This window comes from Myxocyprinus asiaticus, chromosome 28, assembly GCF_019703515.2.
Source record: "Myxocyprinus asiaticus isolate MX2 ecotype Aquarium Trade chromosome 28, UBuf_Myxa_2, whole genome shotgun sequence".
In the NCBI taxonomy this organism is placed as follows: domain Eukaryota; kingdom Metazoa; phylum Chordata; class Actinopteri; order Cypriniformes; family Catostomidae; genus Myxocyprinus; species Myxocyprinus asiaticus.
The window spans coordinates 11,865,482-11,890,517 of NC_059371.1; the positions used below are offsets into that span (position 1 = coordinate 11,865,482).

Consider the following 25,036-nt stretch of genomic DNA (forward strand, 5'->3'; position numbering starts at 1 on the left):
CCTCTTTCCTGCTAGCACTCCTGACACCATTACAGTGCAAATGACATAAATGTATTCAATAAAGAGTGCATAGAAAATACAGTCAGGATGGATATAGTAAATATAACAGTAGGGTATAATAAATGGCACATTACCATTGCTGTGAAAAAGACATGCGTAAAGAGACAGTTGCATTTCATTCAAATATAACAGGAAATATGGCATGAATATGTTAAATCAGTCTCATTTGTTGTCTTTGCAGGAAATATTGATTTTCTCTGTTAGATAATTGCCCATATACTGTATCATAGCTAATAGATCTGTATTATTGTGCTGTATATTTATAAGCATTCATCTTTCTTGTACTGTATGTGGTTGTGTTGGCCTACCTATGTGTAATATTTGTGGCAAATTGTGTGCACATTCACAGCATTACAGCATGAGGAATTTAACATGGTTAACTGTTTAACATGCTCTGTGGTGTTAACAGTCACATGTTGTGCTTCAGTAGGCTTGTAGAAGAGTCCCATTACACTTCTCTGAGACAGTTCAATCACAAAAATGTTACATCAGTTACATTGATGCAATGACCGATTGTTAAACTATTACCCCCAATTTTTTTATTTGTAATTACATACGTCTTGCAAAGACACTACAACATTCTGAGAGAACATGTGACATCACATTGAGCAAATAAATAAAAAGAATGAAGGTGGTGAAGCGGCAGCTGTGCAAGAAGGAGGGGGGAGTAGAGATGATGACCCTGAAGAGGCTTCAGTGATAACAACACACTGATTTGTTACAACACATGCTGAGACATTGTTATCAGGTCCTTCAGTTTTAGTAAACTGTATCATGCTCAATAAGACAAATACAGAAACACATTCTGAACACACTATTCCAAAGTTCATGTTTTTAACATTTCAAAATAATTTAAAGGGATAGTTCACCTAAAAATAAAAATTCTCACATTATTTACTCACCCTCATATCACCCCAGATGTGTATGACTTTCTTTCATTTGCTGAACTCTGTTTCAGCTCTGTTGGTCCATACAATGCCAGTGAATGTGGCCAGAACTTTGAATCTCCAAAAAGTAGGCTATATAAAGGCAGCGTGAAAGTAATCAATACAACTCCAGTGGTTAAATCCGTATCTTTAGAAGCGATATAATAGGTGTGGGTGAGAAACAGATCATGTCCTTATTTACTATAAAACTCCACTTTCACCAGCCCTCCTATGCGCATTCACGAGAGGACCAAGTTGTTCTTCTGCTTTTGCCGATTCACATTCTTCTTACATATCACCACCTACTGGGAAGGGAGGAGAAAAAAAGGAGGTAGAAAGCAAAGGAAACAAATAAATAAATCATATTTGCACAACAGTCCAGTAGGTGTCGATATGCACGAAGAATGAGAATCGGCATAAAACAGACGAAGAACTTGCATAGGAACGTCCATAGGAGGGCTGCTTGAAAGTAGATTTTTTTTGTAAAAAAAAAAAAAACTTAAATATTTATTTATTTCTCACCCACAGCAATCATATCACTACAGAAGACATGGATTTAATCACTGGAGTCGTATGGATTACTTTTATGCTGCTTTTATGTGGTTTTTGGAGCTTCAAAGTTCTCATCACCATTTGCTTGCATTGTATGGACCTACAGAGCTGAAATATTCTTTTAAATATTTTAATTTGTGTTTTGCAGAAGACAGAAGGTCACACATCTGGGATGGCATGAGGGTGAGTATATTATGAGAGAATTTTCATTTTTGAGTGAAGTATACCTTTCATGCTAATCATAATTGTGTAAATGTAGGTGAGTCTATAATACCTGCTCAATTAATGCAGATTGGCCTAACACTGCGAATCGATCTGAAGAAAATGTTTATAAATGGGTTTAGTTATTTTTTGTAAAATGTCTAGTTTAAGTGTCTTTGAAAGCACATATGAGAGAATAAAAGACAGAATGTTAAGTTACCACCTTGCTTCTAGATGTTTTGAAATTTTGCAGAGGTCGATGACACCCAAAAGATTTCTGGATGTCAGGTGGGTTAAATTTGAGACTTACAGTACAACTGATATAATCAACAGAACAGTCACATTATTTAATAGACTCAGCTATGTTTAGTGTGTAATGCAAAATAACCTTTAAAATAAAAACATTCATTTTATTTTAAATGTTTGTTGTTCATCAGATTATCAGCCAATGTGCATGTTCCTATTAATCACTTTTTTTATATTTCTATATTTTGTATTGGGGAGGGAGCTTAAATATTTTAGATATTAGAAAATGTGCATGCATAATATCATTTTTATTAATTGGTCCAATCTCTGCTCCACAACACTGTTGTAAAATCCAGTGCTTATGCTGTGCACAACAAACACAAACACATAATACTGAACAACATCGGCACACTTGGTGCATGAGTATCGTGTGCGCCTTAGGCCATCTTCGGAAATATAATTACATTGAAAGAGAGCTGGGACAAAATCAGCATTATTACTTCATGATAGCTGATATGCACAGGCTCTGGTGGGTCAGACAGATTGAGGTTAAGTGCTTTAGTGGTATTACACTGTGTATAGCATACAGGCTATAGTGCTCTGGGGTGTAGTATGGATTTGAGTTAAATGATTCTCTTGCACGTAATAGAGTTATTTTCTCTGTTAGGAACACAATTCTGCTCTGTGTGTGATTTTTCACTTTAAAGGAAAAGTTCACCCAAAAGAAAATAATTTCTGTCATCATTTACATGTCGTTCCAAATGTCTATGCCTTTCTTTCTTATGCGGAACACAAAAATATATATTTTTTAATGCAAATTCTGGTCTGTCTTTTCAGTACTATAGCAGTTCATAGGTACACACTTTAAAGTTTAAAAACAGGACCCATGAAAGTAGTCCATGTGTCTCATGCGTCATATTCCAAGTCTTCTGAACTTATAAAATGTTGGTTTTGGTGAGAAACAACCTGAAATTAAAGTAAGTTTTCAGTAATTTAATTTTTTAGCTTCGTTCATGCACATGTGAACATCAAAACTTTGGGGTTGTGTCTCACAAAAACCTATTGTATGAGAATGAGTAAATGGTGAAAGAATTTTCATTTCTGGGTAAACTATCCCTTTAAAGTGCAGGGCAGTGCTGTTTGAAAAGGCAGAGTTCATGCTCTGTTTCACATTGGACAGTGATCTGTTTGCAGGGGTATTAAATGACACTTTCATATAACAGTGTGCTTTTATTCTCTTCTGGCTTTGATAGAAGTCTGGCTTCATTCTCCTGTGGGAGGAACTCCAGGTGATGTCGCCCCCAGATGGGTGTGGTCAAATGCTGCCAACGCTGAACAGAAAGAAACAGATAGTCACTAATACTGTATGTTAATACAAGCACACTCACACACACACTATACCGAACAACAGAGCCGAAGTTCATACTAGTGGTGGGGAGAAACAAGAAACAGCATTGTCACTAACTATATTTTGTAGTAGCATGATGGCAGCTCAGCTATTTTTTTTTTTTTTTTTACAACAAACAGTGACACAAAGCTACATCACAGTTTTTGTTTGTCACACTTGATGCAATAATCAAGCATGCTGTCCTAGAATAAGTTTTGGACAGTAAAAATTGGATCATTTAGACAGTTCATTTCAATGCATTACAGTGGTCCCATTAGTTCTCAATTTCATGCCTTCTTTTTTGAACCAAAATAAATATTTGGTTAAACACTGTTATTCAGTTTGATATTAATTAGGGTGCTTTATTATGTATTTAGTATAAATGTATCTGTAAGCATGATGCTGTCACCCTAACTGAGATGCTCTTTGTTTCTGTGCCAGATAAGTATGGCACTTGAAATAAAGTAGTTAAATAGCTTTAGTGAAGTTAAACTACTTTAAATTACGAGTGGCTTGTACTGTAGCTTGGCAAGCACTTTCAAAACAGCTTCAACCAATACTGATTCACACAGCCATGTAGTGAAAACTCCTTCTCAGAGACACAGTTGCAATCATACCTCAATGAGAGAGCCTTTGCAGTGCAGCAGTTTGTAGAGGACGGTGAGAGGAATGCAAAGCATGGATGAGAGAGCAAGAAACCAGCCCAGCACCTCACCCCACCACGGGTACACATATACACCATTATACACTAAGCGCTTGTAGTTGATCACATGAAACAAGAAAACACCCTGTGAGAAAACACAAATCCCAAGTCAATACATTAACTCGTAAAACTGAAACACCTCACTAGCAAAAAAAGTGCCAAAAGTATCATGGTACTGCCATGGATTTTAGTTGTTTTGCACTATGGAAAGTATCTTAGAATACCATAGATACCATGGAACATGATTTTAGTCATCATTGAGTATCATGGCATACATCAAAGTACCATAGTAGAAGATCTGATACCATCACTGTTACATGGTATTGCCACAGTACTTTTATGTAAATGCGTTTAAAGGAATATTCCGTTCGTCATTTTCCCAGTAATTTTTGGGTTTTAAGGTTTATGGTGTTACGTCGTCATGGCAATGAGTTGTAAAATTGGATACAACTGTACACAGAAAAGGTTAGTAATCACACTAAAGTCATGTTAACACACTTATTGTTTACATTTTGTGGCTATTTTGTTGAAACAGTGAATATTTTAACGTTTACGGATTGGCCCCATTCACTTCCATGTAAGTGCCTCACTGGAACCCAGATTTTTGCTTTTGCTTTTTTAAGAAAAGGAGGGACAAGTCAAAAAAAAAAAAATCTGTGGTAATCACAGCCTGGTCTCATGAACATCGCCTGACCATGGCAAAATATTTGCTAAAGGAAATGATGTGCCTTATTACACATTTGGCTGCAGTTTCCCAGTGAAATGTCCAGTAGGGGGGCGGCAAAAGCGAGTGAAATGGTGGACGTAATCAGACAAGGATTTAAAGGTGAATATTAGATCGCGTTTTAATGAGTAAAATGTACGTTTTAGCAAAATTCAAATGAAAGGTAGACACAAAACAGACATCCTTACCCTAAACCAACACCCAAACGTAAATTGATATTGTCTAAAAACAAAATGACACTCTCGTCTCACGTCAGCTTGTGTGCTTGACTGGTCTCCAACTTCCCTCCCGCGTACTTCAGAGTCCAAAGTCCTATGCTTTATGAGGTGAGCTACCGTGAAAGCTAATCACATTGGTATAATTGTGTAAATGTAGGTGAGTCTATAATACAAGCATTAAAATTTACCGTTTTTCAAATGATGCGTTACAGTAAAAGTGTTTCGATATCATAACATAGCGGTGTGTATGTAATAGTGTGAAAAAAAGTGTTATAGAGTCCTAATCAGCCGTTGCACTCGTGATTTGTGTGAAAGTGAATAAAACACACAGTTTTTGTAGCGCCTCTGTTGTTCATTTCGCCAGGAAACTTCGACGAAACACAGAATTCAGCACGTAAAAGTCAGTTTGCAAAAATGAGGTTATAGTAACGTTCATTCTATGAGACTAGATTGGGTAATCAACATTATGCCAAAAATGCCTGAGCTTAACTCTTATTGAATGCTGAATATTCCTTTAATAGATTATCTCATGAACAACTCACCAAACACACTACTGGTGTGATGTAAGACCAGCACCACTTCATATAAGGCAGTGGACGATAGCCAATCATACAGGCCACATCATCCATGAAACGATCAGCACCTGAAAGAAAGAAAGTGAGAGAATAAGAGTGAGGAGTTGTTGAGAAAACAGAAAGTCTTTATCTGTGTGAATGCATGCTTACAGTGATTTACCCAAGAACATGTTCTTTGATCAACATTCTTGTCGGTCCTGGAGTAACATTGTTATTAAGCAAGCGGATCTGATGCATATTGTACACAAAACTTCAATGCACTTTCTCGATTTAGTTAGCTCTAATCTAATAGGCTGGCTTTATGCTACCTCAGAGAGTAAGGGCACATAGGTTTTTTTAAAACGTCCACCTGAAAACAAAGTCGTGTTTACAAGGTACTGAGTTGATACAAGTAGAGGTCTGCATTCCCATGGAACTCCCACAGGACCCGCGGTGAGTTGAAGGCAGGAGCGGACAGTACTTCCATGAGATGTGGATGGGAGCAGGTGGTCAGAAAATAGCCTAAAAAATCCGACATGAATCTAATTTTTATTTGATCAATTAATGAATGCAAAAAACAAATAAACAAAAAAACGTAATATTTTACATAAAATAAATGTGCACACAGCACATATGATATTTGTGCAGATCATAATCATTAGAAACGGTACAGAAACTGATTTGATGATGTTCAAGATTGTGAACGCTGACACACATCTGTATGTAGAATGAAACACTGTCAGATATATGCATAGGCAGGTTCAGTGACACTTCACATAATCTGGGACATTCTATAATGCTTAATGCAAAAACACTTAACGTGGCTCAAAGTACTAAAACAGTGATATTTGAATACCAAATTCAGTATGCACCTTATTGATGATGCATACGATATACAGGCAGGCAGATGAGCCCAGAATCTGAACGCAATGCGCAAAGTTGCACTTTAAGCATTTTCCCAGCGTAGAAAACTGTTATAAAGAAAACGCTTATCGTGGCTTAATGTACTGAGATTTCGTTCAGATTCTGGGCTTGTGGGTTTTGGGTTGTGCATATAAGCTGACATCATTTCTGTAACAGCTTTGATATTTTTTTTTTGGGAGTCTGTAGTTTTGGCTGCACCCAGCAGCTAAACAATTTGCATAAATACATTTGAGTGAATAAGATGCAATAAAATGTGCTCACCTAAAAGTTGCTCGTTCATGTTTTGGAGAAGAGTGTAATTGAACTATGCCCAGACCAGCTTTAACACACTTGCTCCGGAACTGGACCACGAATCGCTTGACGAACACTAGGCTATTGCACATGCTGCACAGTGTTGTTAAACTCACCGCTGAGTTTTAAGAGTTCGGATATTTGGAAGGTCAGATAAAAGTGATTGGCGAGTCTCATCAAATCGCTGACTTACATTAAATAAAGACATTACATCGTACCTGGAGTCTCTGAGAAGTGGTGGTATGCAAAAAAAAAAAAAAACTGCCGGTACTCTGTAGACTAAATTAGAGAAGTGCAGGAACTGCGTACCGGTGAATACCCACCCACTTCAAGCACTGGTGGAAAACAAATGCAGGGTTGCGGGAATGGGAACGGTCAGGAAGAAAATCACTGTGGGCAATGAGCAGGTGAACATGGAGTAAAATTCAGCGGGAGTGTTCGGGTGCGGGATATAAACACCAGTTCCATGCAGACCTCTAGATAAAAGCTTTTGGGTCAAACACTTTTAAGGATGAAATCAGGGGCACAGCAACCATTATAACTCGGGGGCCATGTCACCCTCACTTTTAGAAATAACTAAATTCTACACCATTAAATTGAACCTTTTCATTCCTACATGGTTGCTACATTTTAGTTCTAATTATCAAAGTTCTATCATAAAAAATTCTAATGTTTCTTAAAAGGTCAGTTGATATGCTTTTCTTTTAATTTATATCACATATTCTTAAAAACATAAAACATATTCTAAAAAATAACCACATATTCTTATCAAATATTCTCAACAATTCTTTAAAACTATCATATTGTGAAGAGAGGCTGAAGAGATTTAGAATGTGTCCCCTCCAGTTTGCAGATCGTTTCTACGCCCCTGTATGACATTATCACTAGATTTGCCAAAGTTTGCCTGAAGTTTTGCTTGAGGCAGTTCGAAGCAAGTAAACTACATATCCATGAGCAAAACTTTCCACAGTAATTTTTTACTCATGCTAATCTATTATTGTGATATAATATATATCAGATAACCCGGCTCCTAAACTGCACGTAGGAACAATATGGACTGTGATAGATCGCTTTACATGACAGTCAGACGTCTCTTTCTGTCTAAGTGGGCAAAAAAAATACTTTTTGCCAGTTAGTTTAAGGTCTGACTACACGAGACTAGGGTTGGGTCACCACCACTTTAAGGCCAAAGAAATATCTGAGTCCTGAACCAAAACCAGTTGAGAAACACTGGGTTTTGAATATGTTTAGGACTACATTTGCTTGACAGGAATGTTGATCCAGGAACACATCCTACTTGGCATAATGACAGTCCCTGTGTATGCATGACTACAAATTTTTACCATACACCCAGGCCACTACCACACACTCCCAGAAGGCTTGCCAAAGGAGAGTAATCCCACTGGCCGAGTAATAATCAAACAACTGAAAAACATACATCCCTCCCTACAGAGAGAGGAAGAGGGAGAGAGAGTTATCCAAAAATATCCAATGAGACAGAGACAACCAGGAAACAGAATATGATGAGATGAACTGTATTAAACCATATGATTTAACTGATATCTCTTTAGCATGTACAGTTCTCTTCTAGCATACCTCTGTTACCATGGAAAGATCAACAGTGAAACAGGTGAAACAGCATATTGCAACAACAACTTCACGACGCAGAGAGCCAAGGAATGATTTTGGGGGCAGCATGTCCATGATTCCTGTGATAAAGCCTTCAACACCCACAAACTGAGAGAGAGAGAGGCAGAGAGACATCAGAAAAACAAATCTTCTCCCAGTCTTTCTTTTCCTTCCTACATGAACATAATGCATGTTCTAAGTAATATCCCAAAAGCAACTTATTGTGCTTAAAAAGAAGCAAATATGCTAACCAAGACATTGGTGGGGGACACATGCTTATCACTGTCAGGCTTCTTGTTATCAAAGAACTACATTAACTCAGAGGCTCTGTTGTAGATGTGATCCAGATAAGATTTGAGTTTGAAAGATTAAATAACTCTTATAGAACATTGTGTATAAAATTTTAATATACTGTCAAAAAAATGTAACAGTTTAGCCACTGTCTTTTTGAAAGTTGTAGTGAAATTTTTAAAACTAGATGGGTGGGGCCTCACCTGACTGTCCAATCCCAGCACCAGAAGCATTAAGAAGAAAAGTTCCGCCCACAGCGGGGCTAACGGCATTAGTGACACTGCTTTTGGATAGGCAATAAATGCTAAACCAGGACCTGAGAGAGGACAAGAGACAACACAACTAAATATACTTTTCTGTCAACCTGGTCTCATAGAATCATGTAACTTTACCTACATTTTTGCAAAATGATTGTTACGTGGGTCAGATTATGTACTGCGGCAGTTTCATGGTGCAATGAACACAGGAAGCACTAAAACAATGATGCTTTTTTCCCCTTTCACACAAATCACGAGTAAAAGGGCAGATTATCAATTCATAATCTATTTTTTGAAATCTGAACACTTTTACTATAGTGCATTACTTGTAAGTTGATACATTTGTAATGTTTGCGTTACATAACCAACTACAGGTGCATCTTAATAAATTAGAATGTCGTGGAAAAGTTCATTTATTTCAGTAATTAAACTCAAATTGTGAAACTTGTGTATTAAATAAATTCAATGCACACAGACTGAAGTAGTGAAGTCTTTGGTTCTTTTAATTGTGATGATTTTGGCTCACATTTAACAAAAACCCACCAATTCACTATTTCAAAAAATTAGAATATGGTGACATGCCAATCAGCTATCAACTCAAAACACCTGCAAAGCTTTCCTGAGCCTTCAAAATGGTCTCTCAGTTTGGTTCACTAGGCTACACAATCATGGGGAAGACTGCTGATCTGACAGTTGTCCAGAAGACAATCATTGACACCCTTCACAAGGAGGGTAAGCCACAAACATTCATTGCCAAAGAAGCTGGCTGTTCACAGAGTGCTGTATCCAAGCATGTTAACAGGAAGTTGAGTGGAAGGAAAAAGTGTGGAAGAAAAAGATGCACAACCAACCAAGAGAACCGCAGCCTTATGAGGACTGTCAAGCAAAATCGATTCAAGAATTTGGGTGAACTTCACAAGGAATGGACTGAGGCTGGGGTCAAGGCATCAAGAGCCACCACACACAGACATGTCAAGGAATTTGGCTACAGTTGTCGTATTCCTCTTGTTAAGCCACTCCTGAACCACAGACAACGTCAGAGGCGTCTTACCTGGGCTAAGGAGAAGAAGAACTGGACTGTTGCCCAGTGGTCCAAAGTCCTCTTTTCAGATGAGAGCAAGTTTTGTATTTCATTTGGAAACCAAGGTCCTAGAGTCTGGAGGAAGGGTGGAGAAGCTCATAGCCCAAGTTGCTTGAAGTCCAGTGTTAAGTTTCCACAGTCTGTGATGATTTGGGGTGCAATGTCATCTGCTGGTGTTGGTCCATTGTGTTTTTTGAAAACCAAAGTCACTGCACCCGTTTACCAAGACATTTTGGAGCACTTCATGCTTCCTTCTGCTGACCAGCTTTTTAAAGATGCTGATTTCATTTTCCAGCAGGATTTGGCACCTGCCCACACTGCCAAAAGCACCAAAAGTTGGTTAAATGACACCAATGGTGTTGGTGTGCTTGACTGGCCAGCAAACTCACCAGACCTGAACCCCATAGAGAATCTATGGGGTATTGTCAAGAGGAAAATGAGAAACGAGAGACCAAAAAATGCAGATGAGCTGAAGTCCACTGTCAAAGAAACCTGGGCTTCCATACCACCTCGGCAGTGCCACAAACTGATCATCTCCATGCCACGCCGAATTGAGGCAGTAATTAAAGCAAAAGGAGCCCCTACCAAGTATTGAGTACATATACAGTAAATGAACATACTTTCCAGAAGGCCAACAATTCACTAAAAATGTTTTTTTTTTATTGGACTTATGATGTATTCTAATTTGTTGAGATAGTGAATTGGTGGGTTTTTGTTAAATGTGAGCCAAAATCATCACAATTAAAAGAACCAAAGACTTAAACTACTTCAGTCTGTGTGCATTGAATTTATTTAATACACGAGTTTCACAATTTGAGTTGAATTACTGAAATAAATGAACTTTTCCACGACATTCTAATTTATTGAGATGCACCTGTACATTCATGAGCTTGTTCAAATACAATCACATTGCAAATTGCAGTAGCTCAACAGATGGTGCACTTGCGATGCAAAGGACCGAGTCCTGAGGAGCACACAAGTCGGCATGTAAGCCAAAAGTGTCATAAAAGCACCACAAATGATGTGGTTGCTTCAACAATTGCATTTTTCATTTCATATTTGCTTTTTATGACACTATCGGTAATTTTTAAGTACACGGTTAAGTGTAGGGAGGTGTAGGGGTTTTTTACTTACACTATAAAAACCTCATTTGTTTGGGAGAACATTTAACTCACTTTTAGCAACAAACAGTGGACATTTCACCTTGGAACAGTCATGATATGTGTGATAAACAACATAATATGTAGGAGAGATGTAGTATAGTGAGAGATAAAAAATATATATATTTTTTTTTACAAAAAAGCACATCAGATGATAATAGTACTTAATAGATACCATACTGAATGGCTATTCATGTACCATGATATTTACATGGTCATCCAAGGTACTTTAAAATATTTCATTGGACTATAATACTCTACTATAATATCATGGTAATAACATGGCATTGCCATATACTATGTTCAAAAAACCATGGTAGTACGTTTTAGTGCTATTGTGCTACTATATTAGTGCAATTTAGGAGAATATGAAGGAGCAGAGAGCGTGTTGAGGAGAAAAAAGGTGTCTCACCACTTTCTGCCACATTATTGATGTCAACACCCTGTTCAGCCGCCATGAAACCCAGAACTGAGAAAACAACAAACCCTGCAAAAAAGCTTGTGCCGCTGTTTATAAGAGCCAGAATAAATGCATCCCTGCAGTGAGAGAGAGAGAAATCATTGTGGGATTAGTGTGTAAGAAAACACTCAATGCACAGGGTTTAACTGGATGGGTACTGAACTCATTCAACCCCTATCTCTGATGTGAGCACATGCATGCAAACATACACGCACTAACGTACCACAGGGATGCAGCAGGGTTATAAAGCTATAGAGAGAAGAAAAAAACACTAAAACATTTTTTGGCAAGAAGGCCATTGTTTCAGTACTGTATTTATATATAGTCAGAGGCACAATAAACTATACTTTATACAAAACTATTCTACATATACAGTAGGGTCCAAAAGTCTAAGACCACATTTAAAATCTAGGATTCTAAATATGAAAATTGAAACCTGGAAATAAACAAAGGTTTTCGGGATTTTAAGTTGAATTTTAAATGTATAATGAATAAGAAATGTTTAAAATTCTGCCCTATTTTTAAGTCCCTTATTAAATAAGAAAATGTGTCACATTCTACATACTGTATGTAGAACATAACGTCTTTGTGTAGAAGGTAATATTTCCTTGCTTCCATTAAAGCACACAAGATGCTCTTCTTTTTACATTCTCAAATCATGCTGAATAACATATATCATCAGGTTTTGCACAAACTTGGAAATCTTCTCTAATTCACAAATTTGAAATTGTGTGGGTGACATTCTACTTACTGGTAACAGTTGTTATTGAAGCGGTTGTAGCTCCCAAGGGCCGTCAAGGCCCCCAGACCAATAGCGTAAGAAAAGAAGATCTGTGTGGCAGCGTCGATCCAAACCTGCCATCATCGTTGCCATGACAACAATAATCATATAATCATGTCACACGTCTCTGTTATTGCTTTCGACACATAAATAAAAACTGAACACACATAGACACACTCTGACCTGTGCCTCTGAGAGTTTGCTCCAGTCTGGTTTCAGATAGTAAATAATGCCGTTTTTAGCTCCAGGCAATGAGACACCATGAACAAACAAGACCACCAGGACCAGGTATGGGAACAGAGCTGTGAAATATACAACCTAGACACACAGACACCTTACATTACACATTATCTCTCACACTGTACCTAAATTACTTATTATTCCTAAAAAGAGTAATCCTGTTTGAAATACCTCAGATCTATCATTCAGATGTGTCAATATCTGCAATAAAACATTTGATTGTTCTTATAGTCTTTTAACCTACATCATAGTACTAATCTTTTTTTCTCTAAGATTTTAGCAAAATAAATGTTTTCCTTTAAAGCTAAAGTGTGTAATTTCACTAAATGGAATGCAAAAATAATTATCTGTTTTCAAACAGGTTTCCATGACAAACAGATAGCCCCACCCCAAACTCAGCCCATTGGTTAAGCTGATGTTGCTGTATGTGGCTGGTCGATATACTTAAACAGAGCCACAGTGTTACACTTTTCAGGGAAATTATCCTTCTAATTGCATACTTATAGCTGTCTCATTGTAGATAACGGGGTAATTCATCAAAAATGATGCACTTTAGCTTTAAACAAGAGAAACACACACTTACAACAACACTTACACACTCACACACACACACACACACACACACACACACATACACACACATACACACACAGAGAGAGAGCTAATAATCATCTTACGGGCAGCTTTGGCCCTTGATCTATTTTCTAATTTTCATAACACTCTGGGACAACAAACCAACATTCAAAATGGTTCTGCATATGTGGGAGAGTGTACAATACATAAGAGTAAGGAAGGGTGGGATGTGATGTTACTTTAATCCTAAAAAGACTGATGTTACAGGTAATTATAATGGTGGATTTTATGGGATAAACACAAACACACACATATTCATACCTTGCCAGCGGACTTAACACCCTTCCAGATGCAGAAGTAGACGATCACCCACGTAGCAAGAAGGCACAAGACCATGTGACCACTGATGTCACCCAGTTCATCCAAACCACTAGACAGACGTAGCACTTTACGCCTTATAAGGAAAGTTTCACCATAGCATGATTATAAAAGGGGTCAGGACATACCTTTTTAATTATTTTAATATGTTCTTTGAGGTTCATTTATAATATTCATAAAGTTTTTTGAACAAAAAACAGTCATATATTTGTAAAACATGATCATTTTCCACCTGCATTCTGACCCTCTCTCAGAAATGCTTGGTTTTGTAGCTGCTTCTCCTTTAAGGCTTGACAGTAAATGCCCACTGTTATGATTGGCTCTCTGCTATGGCCGCTTGGATTCAACAAATGCTCTTTTTGCAGTGATAAGGAAGTTTTGAGGTCTGAAACTTACAGTATGCTTTTATAGTACAATTAAAAGATCAAGGAAAATGTAATTCCTTATTTCATGGCCCCTTTAGTGTTGTTAAAGGGACAAATTCTCTCATCATTTACTCACCTTCATGCCATCCAAGATGTGTATGACTTTCTTTCTTCACCAGAACACAAAAAAAGATTTTTAGAAAAATATCTCAGCTCTGTAGGTCCATACAATGCAAGTGAATTGTGATCAGACCTTTGTAGCTCCAAAATTTACATAAAGGAAACATAGAAGTAATTCATATTACTCCAACGTTCAAATCCATATCTTCAGAAGCGATATAATAGGTGTGGGTGAGAAGCAGATCAATATTTAAGTCCTTTTTTTTATTATAGATCTCAACTTTAACCTTCACTTTCAGATGTGAAAGTGAAACAAAAACAGGCACCACAGGTGATGTTCAGATGTAAAAGTGAAAGTGAAGATTTAGAGTAAAAAAAGGATAAAAAAAATGTTATCTGTTTCTCATCCACACATATATTGCTTCTGAAGATGTGGATTTAACCACTGGAGTCTTATGGACTACTTCTATGTTTCCTTTATGTGATTTTTGGAGCTACAAAGTCTGATCCCCATTCAATTGCATTGTATGGGCCTACAGAGCTGAAATATTCTTCTAAAAATCTTAATTTGTGTTCAGCAGAAGAAAGAAAGTCATACACATCTGGGATGGCATGAGGGTGAGTAAATGATGAGAGAATTCTCATTTTTTGGGTGAACTATCCCTTTAAAAGGACTTGTTTAAGAAAGATACAGCAATGTTAAATGTCATAGTTTCTTAAAAAGATAATCCCATTCTACCATATCAAATGCCTTTTCGGCGTCAAGTGAGATGGCAGCTACCGGAGTCTGATCATTCGCAACTGACCACATGATACTGATGAAACGCCTAATATTATCAGAAGAGCTACGGCCCCAAATAAACCCCGCCTGATCTATATGTATAAGAGATGTCAAAATCTTTACTTAATCGGTTAGCCAGAAACATAATTTTTTTTATCCCCTTTCTCCCCAATTTGGAATGCCCAATTCCCACTACTTAGTAGGTCCTTGTGGTGGCGCGGTTACTCACCTCATTCTGGGTGGCCGAGGACAAGTCTCAGTTGCCTCCGTTTCTGAGACAGTCAATCCGCGCATTTTTTCACGTGGCTCGCTGTGCATGACACTGCGGAGACTCACAGCATGTGGAGGCTCATGCTATTATCAATGCACAACTTACCACATGCCCCATTGAGAGCGAGAACCACTAATCGCGACCATGAGGAGATTACCCCATGTGACTCTACCCTCCCAAGCAACCGGGCCAATTTGGTTGCTTAGGAGACCTGGCTGGAGTCACTCAGCATGCCCTGGATTCGAACTCGTGACTCCAGGGGTGGTAGTCAGCGTCAATACTCATTGAGATACCCAGGCCCCACTGCGAAGAAGATCTTAAATGAAGATCAGACCACATTCATCCAGAAATCATCCTATATAGCATAATTAGATTTAAAGACACTTACTCCCAGAATTCCATGACAGATGACTGCAAACCAAAGGGCTCCAGGCAGCTGGCATTCAGAAAGGAGACGTTTAGAAGGGAAGTGGACAGAGAATGATTGAAGCACACCCGGCTGAAGTTGGTGGTACAGTTGACCGTGTTCCATTCATGCCCACAAGTGGCCCAAGGTAGAGGGGAAGTGAAAGAGTGAACTAGAAAGTACAGGCCCCAGACCAGAACCATGATGTAGTACGTGTTGCAGAAGAACACGATCACCATTGATGCCAGGCCAAGCCCTGGATGAAAGAAAAATGATGAAGAATTATGATGAGACACAAAGGCCAGAGAGCCTCATATTGGACAGTATTAAAAGCCAGACAGATCAAAGCTATGTGCCATTAATAATTTAACATAACTGCTGTCAGGACAAGGGATTTGTTTGTTTTATCTGTGGCTGTTAGAGAGGGTTAAGCTATGTTAGGACAAATCTGGATGTTAGTAATACTCCACCTTTAAAAAGAGGGGCAATGTTCCATGTTGCGACCCCACCTTGTTTCATGAACTGACCCAGTGCAATCTCAAGGAAAAAAACTGGAACACCCCCGAAAAACACCATTAGAACATAGGGGATCAGAAACACACCTGAAAGACACAAATGCGGAATGATAAAACATACAATACGTAACAGGAAACTACTCTCTCTTCTACTTTCACTGATACACATTCACATGTAGGCAAACATATACATTACATTGTCTTCCCCATTGTGGCTACTTCTTTGTAATCTCTAAAAAGTAATTTTGTTTATGTTTTGCTGGCAGATACAACAGTAGTCTTAAAATTTTATACTGACACTTGCTGGCGTGGAGATAGTATCACATAAAGCAAAATTGTTAGGTTACCAGATGCCATTGTATTTGCAGATGTATTTGTTTCCCATGGCTATTTAATTGCTCAACTAAAAGTGTCCAATAATAGGGGGTTACCGAGATAAAGTCACTCCAAACTCTATATGATTTTCTTTCTTATGTGGAACACAAAGAAAGCAACTGACGTGCAGCCGACGTGAGGAAAAAACTACCTAGGATTAACCCATGCAAGGCTGCGGGTCCTGACAACATACCTGGCCATGTACTGAGAGATTGTGCTGAACAGCTGACTGATGTCCTAACAGACATCTTTAACACCTCACTGATCCAGGCAGTCGTCCCCACGTGTCTCAAGTCCACCACCATCATACCGGTTCCGAAGAAGTCATCTGTGACCTGCCTAAATGACTACCGCCCCATTGCACTGACACCAATCATGATGAAGTGCTTTGAGAGGTTAGTCATGCATGACATTAGGTCCAGTCTCCCTAACACTCTCGACCCATTCCAGTTTGCAAACCATCCAAACCGCTCTACGGATGATGCAATATTCTCCTCCTTCCACCTGGCCCTGAATCACCTAGAACACAAAGACTCATATGTAAGAATGCTGTTTATTGACTTCAGCTCGTCATTCAATACAATAATCCCACAACAGCTCATCAATAAGCTGAACTTGCTGGGCCTCAACACCTCCCTCTGTAATTGGATCCTGGATTTTTTAACAAAAAGACCTCAGTCAGTCTGGGTCGGCCGCAACACCTTCAGCACTACCACACTGAGCACAGGTGTCCCCCAAGACTGTGTGCTCAGTCCACTGCTCTTCACACTGTTGACACATGACTGCACTGCCAAGTTCAGCTCAAATCACATCATCAAGTTTGTGGATGACACAACTGTGGTAGGCCTTATCAGCAACAATGATGAAACACTCAACAGAGAGGAAGTGGCACAACTATTTGAATGGTGTGGTGCTAACAACCTGTCCCTCCATGTGGGGAAGACAAAGGAGGTTGTGATGGACTTCAGGAGAAACTCTGTTGACCACCTCCCACTGCGACCATGAAGAGAGTCAGCAGCACTAAATTCCTGGGGGTGCACATCACACAGGATCTCACCTGGACCACTAACACAATATCAGTATCCAAGAGGGCCCAGCAGCTCCTCCACTTCCTGCGCCGGCTGAAAAGAACGAGTCTCCCTCCACCCATCCTCACCACATTCTACAGGGGCACCACTGAGAGTGTGTTGACCAACTGCATCACTGTCTGGTACGGGAACTGCAGCACCGCAGACCACAAAACACTACAGCAAACAGTAAATACAGCCGAAAAGATCATCAGTGTCCCTCTCCCCTCTATCATGGACATTTTCCTTGCACGGTGCTCTAGCAAAGCCACCAGTATTGTGAAGGACACCACCCATCCCTCCCACAGTCTCTTCCAGCTCCTACCATCAGGAAGACGGTACCGGAGCATCCGAGCCCACTCTACCAGACTGCACAATAGCTTCTTCCCCCAGGCAGTGAGAGCCCTAAACACCAATCGCCCCTTGCCCCTCTGACCCCCCTGCCACCTCCTGAATCAGAAACATCTCAACACCCATCCCCCTCACCTAAATAGACACGTAACCTCTTGCTGCTATTCTACAAGGTCTGTTCCTTTAAGAACTGTTTACAATTCTTATTTGCAATACTGTGAGGGTGTTCTCTTCTCTCTCTCTCAGTTTTATACACACTGGTCACTTTAACATCTTCGCTGCTACCCAGGCTCACCAGGGAAACACTTATGTTTACACCTATATACATTTCCTGTGTATACTAAGTATTAACGTCCTCATGCCCTTAATGTCCTCTACTGTTTGCCCTGAATGTTTTCTTTGCACTGTTTTCTGTACTGTTGCACTATGTGTGTTAATTGTCTGTAAAGTATATGTTGAAAGTATATGTAAAGTTTATGTATAGTATATAAGCTAGATAGGTCTATGTGTAATGTCTATATATGTAGCACCGTGTTCCTGCGAGGCACGACATTTCATTCCCTTGTATGTCTCTACATATAGAGGAATGACAATAAAGCTCACTTGAATTGACTTGAAAAGGAGAAGATTTGCAGAATCTGAGAGCTGCTCTTTTTCATACATACTCCAAAAATGACAAAACAATCACCATTAAAGTATCATAAAAATTGACATTTAAGTCTTTTTTTCCCCTCAACGCACTGTTTTTTTTCCAACAAGATTTGAATTAACAACTTTTACGGTAATTGTATGGTGATTTTTGTCATTTTTTGGAGCTTAACAGATTTACCCCATTCATTTTTATTGCATGAAAAGAGACCCCATTTACACCCGGTATTAAGATGTGTTTCGGGTGATCCAATCACAAGTGGTCAGTGCTAAATACAGGTCTAAGAGGGTTCCAAAATGTTTTGTGATTAGATCTGTAAAACCACATATGGAGGTAGTCAAAAACACGTGACCACATCGCGTTTGAGGTATGAAATACAATCCTTCCTGAATGCATCCCAGACAACGGTGAAGCCCCACCCCACACCTGTCAATTAACTGCTGTGCTAAAAACAAGTTTCAACTTTGCTGGTTATGTGCGGCTTTAAAATGAAATAACCGTCCGATCAGAACATTTTAAAAAGCTGATATCAGCATGCAGTGACAGAGGAAAAACACACACATTTGAAGCTCAGGTTAATACAGGAAATCCAATAAAATAATGGCCTATTCTCCTTGAAATGTTGTGTTTGTGCTTAAATTGAATTTCAGCTACATCTGGGAGAAACAGCATGCCGTTTTGTTTTTGCACTTTTTTGTCTTTAATGACTTTTCATTATGGTTTATTATCATGCAGTGACACACTGACATAGTGAGTGATGTATGTAGTCATGAAATCAGACACCCTCACCTTGAAATCACATCTTAACACCAGGAAACAGGGTCTAAGATTCCGCTAAACTTTTAATTTTTTGTTCCACAGAAAATGAAAGTCATACAGGTTTTCAACAACATGACAGTGAGTAAATTATGACATATTTATTTATTTATTTATTTTTTGGGTGAACTATTCCTTTAAATACTTTGATCCTGACATGCAAATAAATAAATCTCATAAAATTGAAGGCTATTTTTTGTGTATGTCCCACCACAAAAGCACTATTCAGGTTCAAGAGAGTGCAAATAAATGAGTGGGACAGATCAGGCCTCCCTTATCATGTTATTCACAGACAGATAAAAACCCCAATGGTTTAGTGTCATCCAGACACAACCGACATTGTTCTGGAGACTTACTGACCTGCATCATCAGGCAAGAAAAACAGAAAGTGGAGGAGAAGCACACAAAAAAGGAGATAACTTTAAGTAGCGTACATCACCTCCTACATGCATCAGAAGAGCTGTGCACATGATTAATACAATAGAGGGATAGGATGAAGAATACAGAGAACAAAGAACAGAATGTCACTTCTTCAACCTTTGATAAACTCAGACCATGAACATTGGCCAGCCATTGTCCTACCTCTTTCTTTCTGCCTGTCTGGCCCACGCTTATTTTTTCAGCACTCTGACCTTGTAACTTAACTTTATCGGCAGATACTTTATTCCATACAAGATGTTTTGGTCTTTTAGTTTAGGAGTGCGTATGATAGAACAATGCTTCCAAATCTTTTTGTCTTATTAATCCCCCAAAATGCCATCAGAAAGTATCCTTTCATCAAGACCAGACCAGAAATTGTTTCCTTATAACTCATTATACTGTATACTATAATTGTGTTTTATATTAAATAATATTATATAAAATGGCCATTATTACAATGGTTGATTTTTAAACAACGAAAATTATCCATACTGGGGGTGAGAAAAGACTCACAAAGTAGCTTCCTCTCAAACTAAAGTGATTGAGAAATACAGAACTGTATTTAGTCTGATATTGTTTTTTCTTGGCTCAGTAAAAATGGGACGAAAACAGGAAAGAGCATTGTATTGCTGTGGAGAAGTGTGAATGAGACGAATAAAGAAGAGTTTCATTCAAACAAAATTAAAAGACCTACACATAATTTGTTTTCTTACCCTAAAAAGTAACTGAATGTGTTTAGCCATAAATTACAAATATCACAAGATTAATTGTTTAGAATCCTTTTAACCTTTAAATACATTAGGTCATAACTTATGTTTTATAGGTCTACCAAAGGAAAAATTCAATCTTTCCCAGTAGCTGGTAGCATCATGCTGTGGGGGTGTTTTTCAGCGGCAGGGACTCGGGGACTGGTCAGGTTTGAAGGAAAGCTGAACGCAGCAAAATACAGAGATATCCTTAATGAAAACCTGGTCCAGAGCAATCTGGACCTCAGACAGGGCTGAAGGTTCACCTTCCAACAGGACAATGACCCTAAGCACCCAGTACTCCCTGGTACTTGTTTAAATAGCCCCTGGGTACACATACCCCTGGTTTAGATAATCAGTTATTGCCACTAATTAACCAATAATGGAGTATAGAGAGGATTTGGTGACACTTTACAATAAGGTTCTATTTTCAAACATTAGTTAACTACATTTGTTAACATGAACTAACAATCAACAAAACTTTCACAGTATTTATTAATCTTGGTTGATGTTAATTTGAACACTAAAACATTGTTAAAATCAAAAGTTGTATTTTTTTTTCATTAGATAATGCATTTTGAACTAACATGAACTAACAATGAACAACTGTATTTTTATAAACTAACATTAATAAAGATTCATAAATGTTGTAAAACATACAGTATATTGTTTATTGTTGATTCATTATACCTAATGCATTAACTAATGTTAACGAATGGAACCTTATTGTACAGTGTTACCAAGGATTTGTGTGGATATATATGAATCTATATGGATAGATATGATTGAGAGTGTGTTTCTGTATACTGTATACCTCACCTCCTCCATTCTTATAACAGAGGTAAGGAAATCTCCAGACATTTCCAAGGCCAACAGCAAATCCCACACAGGACATGATAAAATCCATCTGTCTGCTCCATGTCTGTCTATCTGAATGGCCCAGTTCTGCAGTATGGTCGCCTGCATCCACCAGACCTGTGCAAACACTCAGCTCACCCACGTCTGTGTCTGACACCAGAGGTTGGGCGACTTCTGCTTTCTCCCGAGATTCATCCTGACATGTGCCTCCATCATCTGAGACAGAGATAGGAAATTTTATTACAGATCTGAAGTGTAAATTTCAGTAATTTTATCTCTTATGATGATAAACTTTTCAGATCTGACACTATACACTGCTACACTATTCCCCTGTTCAGTCTGTTTTCATTTCAGACTGCAGACAGAGACCACACTGAAAAATCTGTGTGTGTGTGTGTGTATATGTATATATATATATATATATATACAGTGCATTCATTAAGTATCCAGACCCGTTCATTTTTTTCACATTTTGTTATGTTGCAGCTTTATGCTAAAATGCTTTAAATTATTTTATTTTTTTCACATCAATCTACACTCCATACCCCATAATGACAAAGCAAAAACCAGATTTTTATTAACTTTGCAAATGTATAAAAAGAAAAAACTTAAACACATTGACATAAGTATTCAGACCCTTTGCTATGGCACTTGAAATTTAGCTCAGGTGCATCCAATTTCTCTGATTCGTCTTTGAGATGTTTCTACACTTTGATTGGAGTACACCTGTGGCAAATTAAATTGATTTGACATGATTTGGAAAGGCACTCACCTGTCTATATAAGGTCTCACAGCTGAAAATGCATATCAGAGCAAAAACCAAGCCATGAGTTCAAAGGAACTGCCTGCAGATCTCAGAGACAGGATTGTGTCGAGGCACAGATCTGGGAAGGCTACAAACAAATTTCGGCTGCATTGAAGGTTCCCAACAGCACTGTGGCCTCCACAATTCTTAAATGGAAGAAGTTTGGAACAACCTGGACTCTTCCTAAAGCTGACCACCCAGCCAAATATGGGGAGAAGGGCTTTGGTAAGAGAGGTGACCAAGAACTCGATGGTCACTCTAGTTGAGTTCCAGAGATCATGTGTGGAGATGGGAGAAACTTGCAGAAGGACAACCATCACTGCAACACTCCACCGATCTGGGCTTTATGGCAGATTGGCCAGAAGGAAGCCTCTCCTCAGTGCAAGACACATGAAAGCAACTAAAGGACTCTCAGACTGTGAGAAATAAGATTCTCTGGTCTGATGAAACGAAGATTGAACTGTTTGGCCTCAATTCAAAGCGTCATGTCTGGAGGAAACCAGGCACCGCTCATCACCTGCGCAATACCATCCCAACGGTGAAGCATGGCGGTGGTAGCATCATGCTGTGGGGGTGTTTTTCAGCGGCAGGGACTCGGGGACTGGTCAGGGTTGAAGGAAAGCTGAACGCAGCAAAATACAGAGATATCCTTAATGAAAACCTGGGCCAGAGCACTCTGGACCTCAGACAGGGCTGAAGGTTCACCTTCCAAAAGGACAATGACCCTAAGCACACAACCAAGACAACGCAAGAGTGGCTTGAACCCAATCGAACATCTCTTGAGAGACATGAAAATGACTGTCAACTGACGGTCCCTATAAACCTGACAGAGCTTGAGAGGATCTTCCAAGAAGAACAGCATAAAATCCCCAAATCCAGGTGTGCAAAGCTTGTTGCATCATACCCAAAAAGACTTGGGGTATGGAGTGTAGAATGATGTGAGAAAAACAATAATTTAAAGCATTTTAGCATAAGGTTTTGTGTGTGTGTATGTATATATAGTATATATACAGTATATAAAGTATATATATATATATATATATATATATATATATATATATATATATATATATATATATATACACACACACACACTAAATTCTTCTACAAATCAAACAAATGTAAGCACATTTGTTACACACACACACAGACTCAACTGAATGGAAATCCACAGGTTTGATTGATTGTTGTGTTCCTATGACATCAGTGGCACTCTTTATTCTTTATGCATGTCACAGATGCAGTTGGATCCAGATTGGAGCGGATTGAAGGAGAGTTTATGTGAGAGTGTGTGTAAGAAGGAGAGAGAAGGACAGTGACTTGGAACAGGTAAATAGATGAAGATGCGGTTTGGTACCCTAATACGACCAGATCTAGATCAGACTCCTGAACTTATGGGGTTTTCATGCAGAAATTAACTATTCAAATTTATTTTAATATCAACGTATAAGTTAATTACATGCCAACGTCTGTAAAGATGCATTCACATGTCATTATTCTTATCATTTAAATATGTAAACAAACACACAGACATATAAATCAAGTCATTCTTACTGGGGAGATGCTCTTCTGCTGACATGCCGCGCGCCCGTGAATTCACAAACAACGTTTATTGGTGTGTTTTTTTTTTTTGTTTGTTTTTTTTGTTTTGTTTTTTTGTTGTTGTTGTTTGTTTGTTTGTTTTTTCTCGTGTTGTTCAGTATTTTTCCGTGTGGTTGCTCTCTGTTTAATTATATAAAACTGATCTTCAGCAAAAGGTCGACTGGGTTGAGCTCCGAATTATAATGACTGAAGTGCGCCGCAAACAGCCGGAGAAATAAAAGCGTCTCAAAAGCAGTCGACAAAGCACTTAAAGGTAAGCCTGAAGAATCGCATGGATGTAGGCTAAACGAAAATGATAGTAAGTCTTAAGAAATCCGCCAGATTGGAAGAGAAATCTATGAGAAGAGCAGGTGGAATGTTGCGCCTTACTCGATGGATGTTAAAGCGTCAAAAACGTCAAAGCGTCAGCGCGAGATTGCAGCGCCCCAGTTATCGCGCTCGACGCGGCTCTCTGATTGGCTGAAGAATGTGCGCTCATCTGTGATTGGTTTACGAATGAGCGTTCTTTTGTCACAATGCAACACGACGACAGACGCGGAGATACTGCTGTACAGCGCAATTGACACGACTCGCTTAGAAACAATGCGATACATTATTCACATATTAACATGTCTTGATTAAATGAGGGTGTTTAACTCGGGGTTTGGACTTTGTAAATTGCATTGGTCAGCTGTTAGTCTGATAGCAATATATAGCAATGCATTAAGAGTGAACTTTACAGCAAACAGGATCACTTCAGATTGAGGACAGTATATAGGCTGATTAGGTTACAGCGTGAAAGACGAAGAATAAATGTGTTTTTAATGTGGATTTGTGATGTGTGTCTACAGGGATAGAAGGGTAGTTAAAAATGGAAATATGGTAGAGGATGAGAAAGTGTTTTGCCCTGGCCAGGAAGGCAGAAAAAGAAACGATATATATACAACATATAATAAAAACAAGCATAGTTAAACACTTGTTGTAAACCCTCAGTAGGGACCCAAAACTTCCATAGACTTTGTATTAAGCCTCAAGATCCAGGGGGTATTATAGGATGTTTTGCAATAAGAACAGAAAGGGCTTATTTTCAGCCGCAGCAGCACAAGAGAAACATGTAGAATAACTACAGTCAGTCGGTTTAAACCACCTTTTCTCATTTTTCTTCTCTCTGGCAAAGTTAAAATTAGCACTCATACAACAGACAGTTTCATTAATGATGTCAAATTATGCAAAAGTTTTTGCATCCGTACAAATTCATGAGTTTCAAAATGTGC

At 38.6% G+C, this 25,036-nt stretch overlaps 1 protein-coding gene across 1 annotated transcript; it reads right to left on the reverse strand.

Annotated features, from left to right (window-relative positions):
* Positions 1 to 1,646: 1,646 nt before the first annotated feature.
* On the reverse strand, positions 1,647 to 24,156 carry LOC127419232 (sodium- and chloride-dependent creatine transporter 1-like). The gene is made up of 14 exons (XM_051660476.1): positions 23,736 to 24,156; positions 21,338 to 21,592; positions 16,050 to 16,181; positions 15,562 to 15,835; positions 13,580 to 13,712; positions 12,629 to 12,763; positions 12,416 to 12,519; positions 11,617 to 11,741; positions 8,910 to 9,022; positions 8,383 to 8,523; positions 8,130 to 8,232; positions 5,560 to 5,660; positions 3,990 to 4,160; positions 1,647 to 3,316 (listed from the first exon to the last, which is right to left on the reverse strand). The coding sequence occupies exons 1-14, from the start codon at positions 23,758 to 23,760 to the stop codon at positions 3,185 to 3,187; spliced, it is 1,944 nt and encodes a 647-aa protein (XP_051516436.1). The 5' UTR covers positions 23,761 to 24,156; the 3' UTR covers positions 1,647 to 3,184.
* Between the last annotated feature and the right edge of the window lie 880 nt (positions 24,157 to 25,036).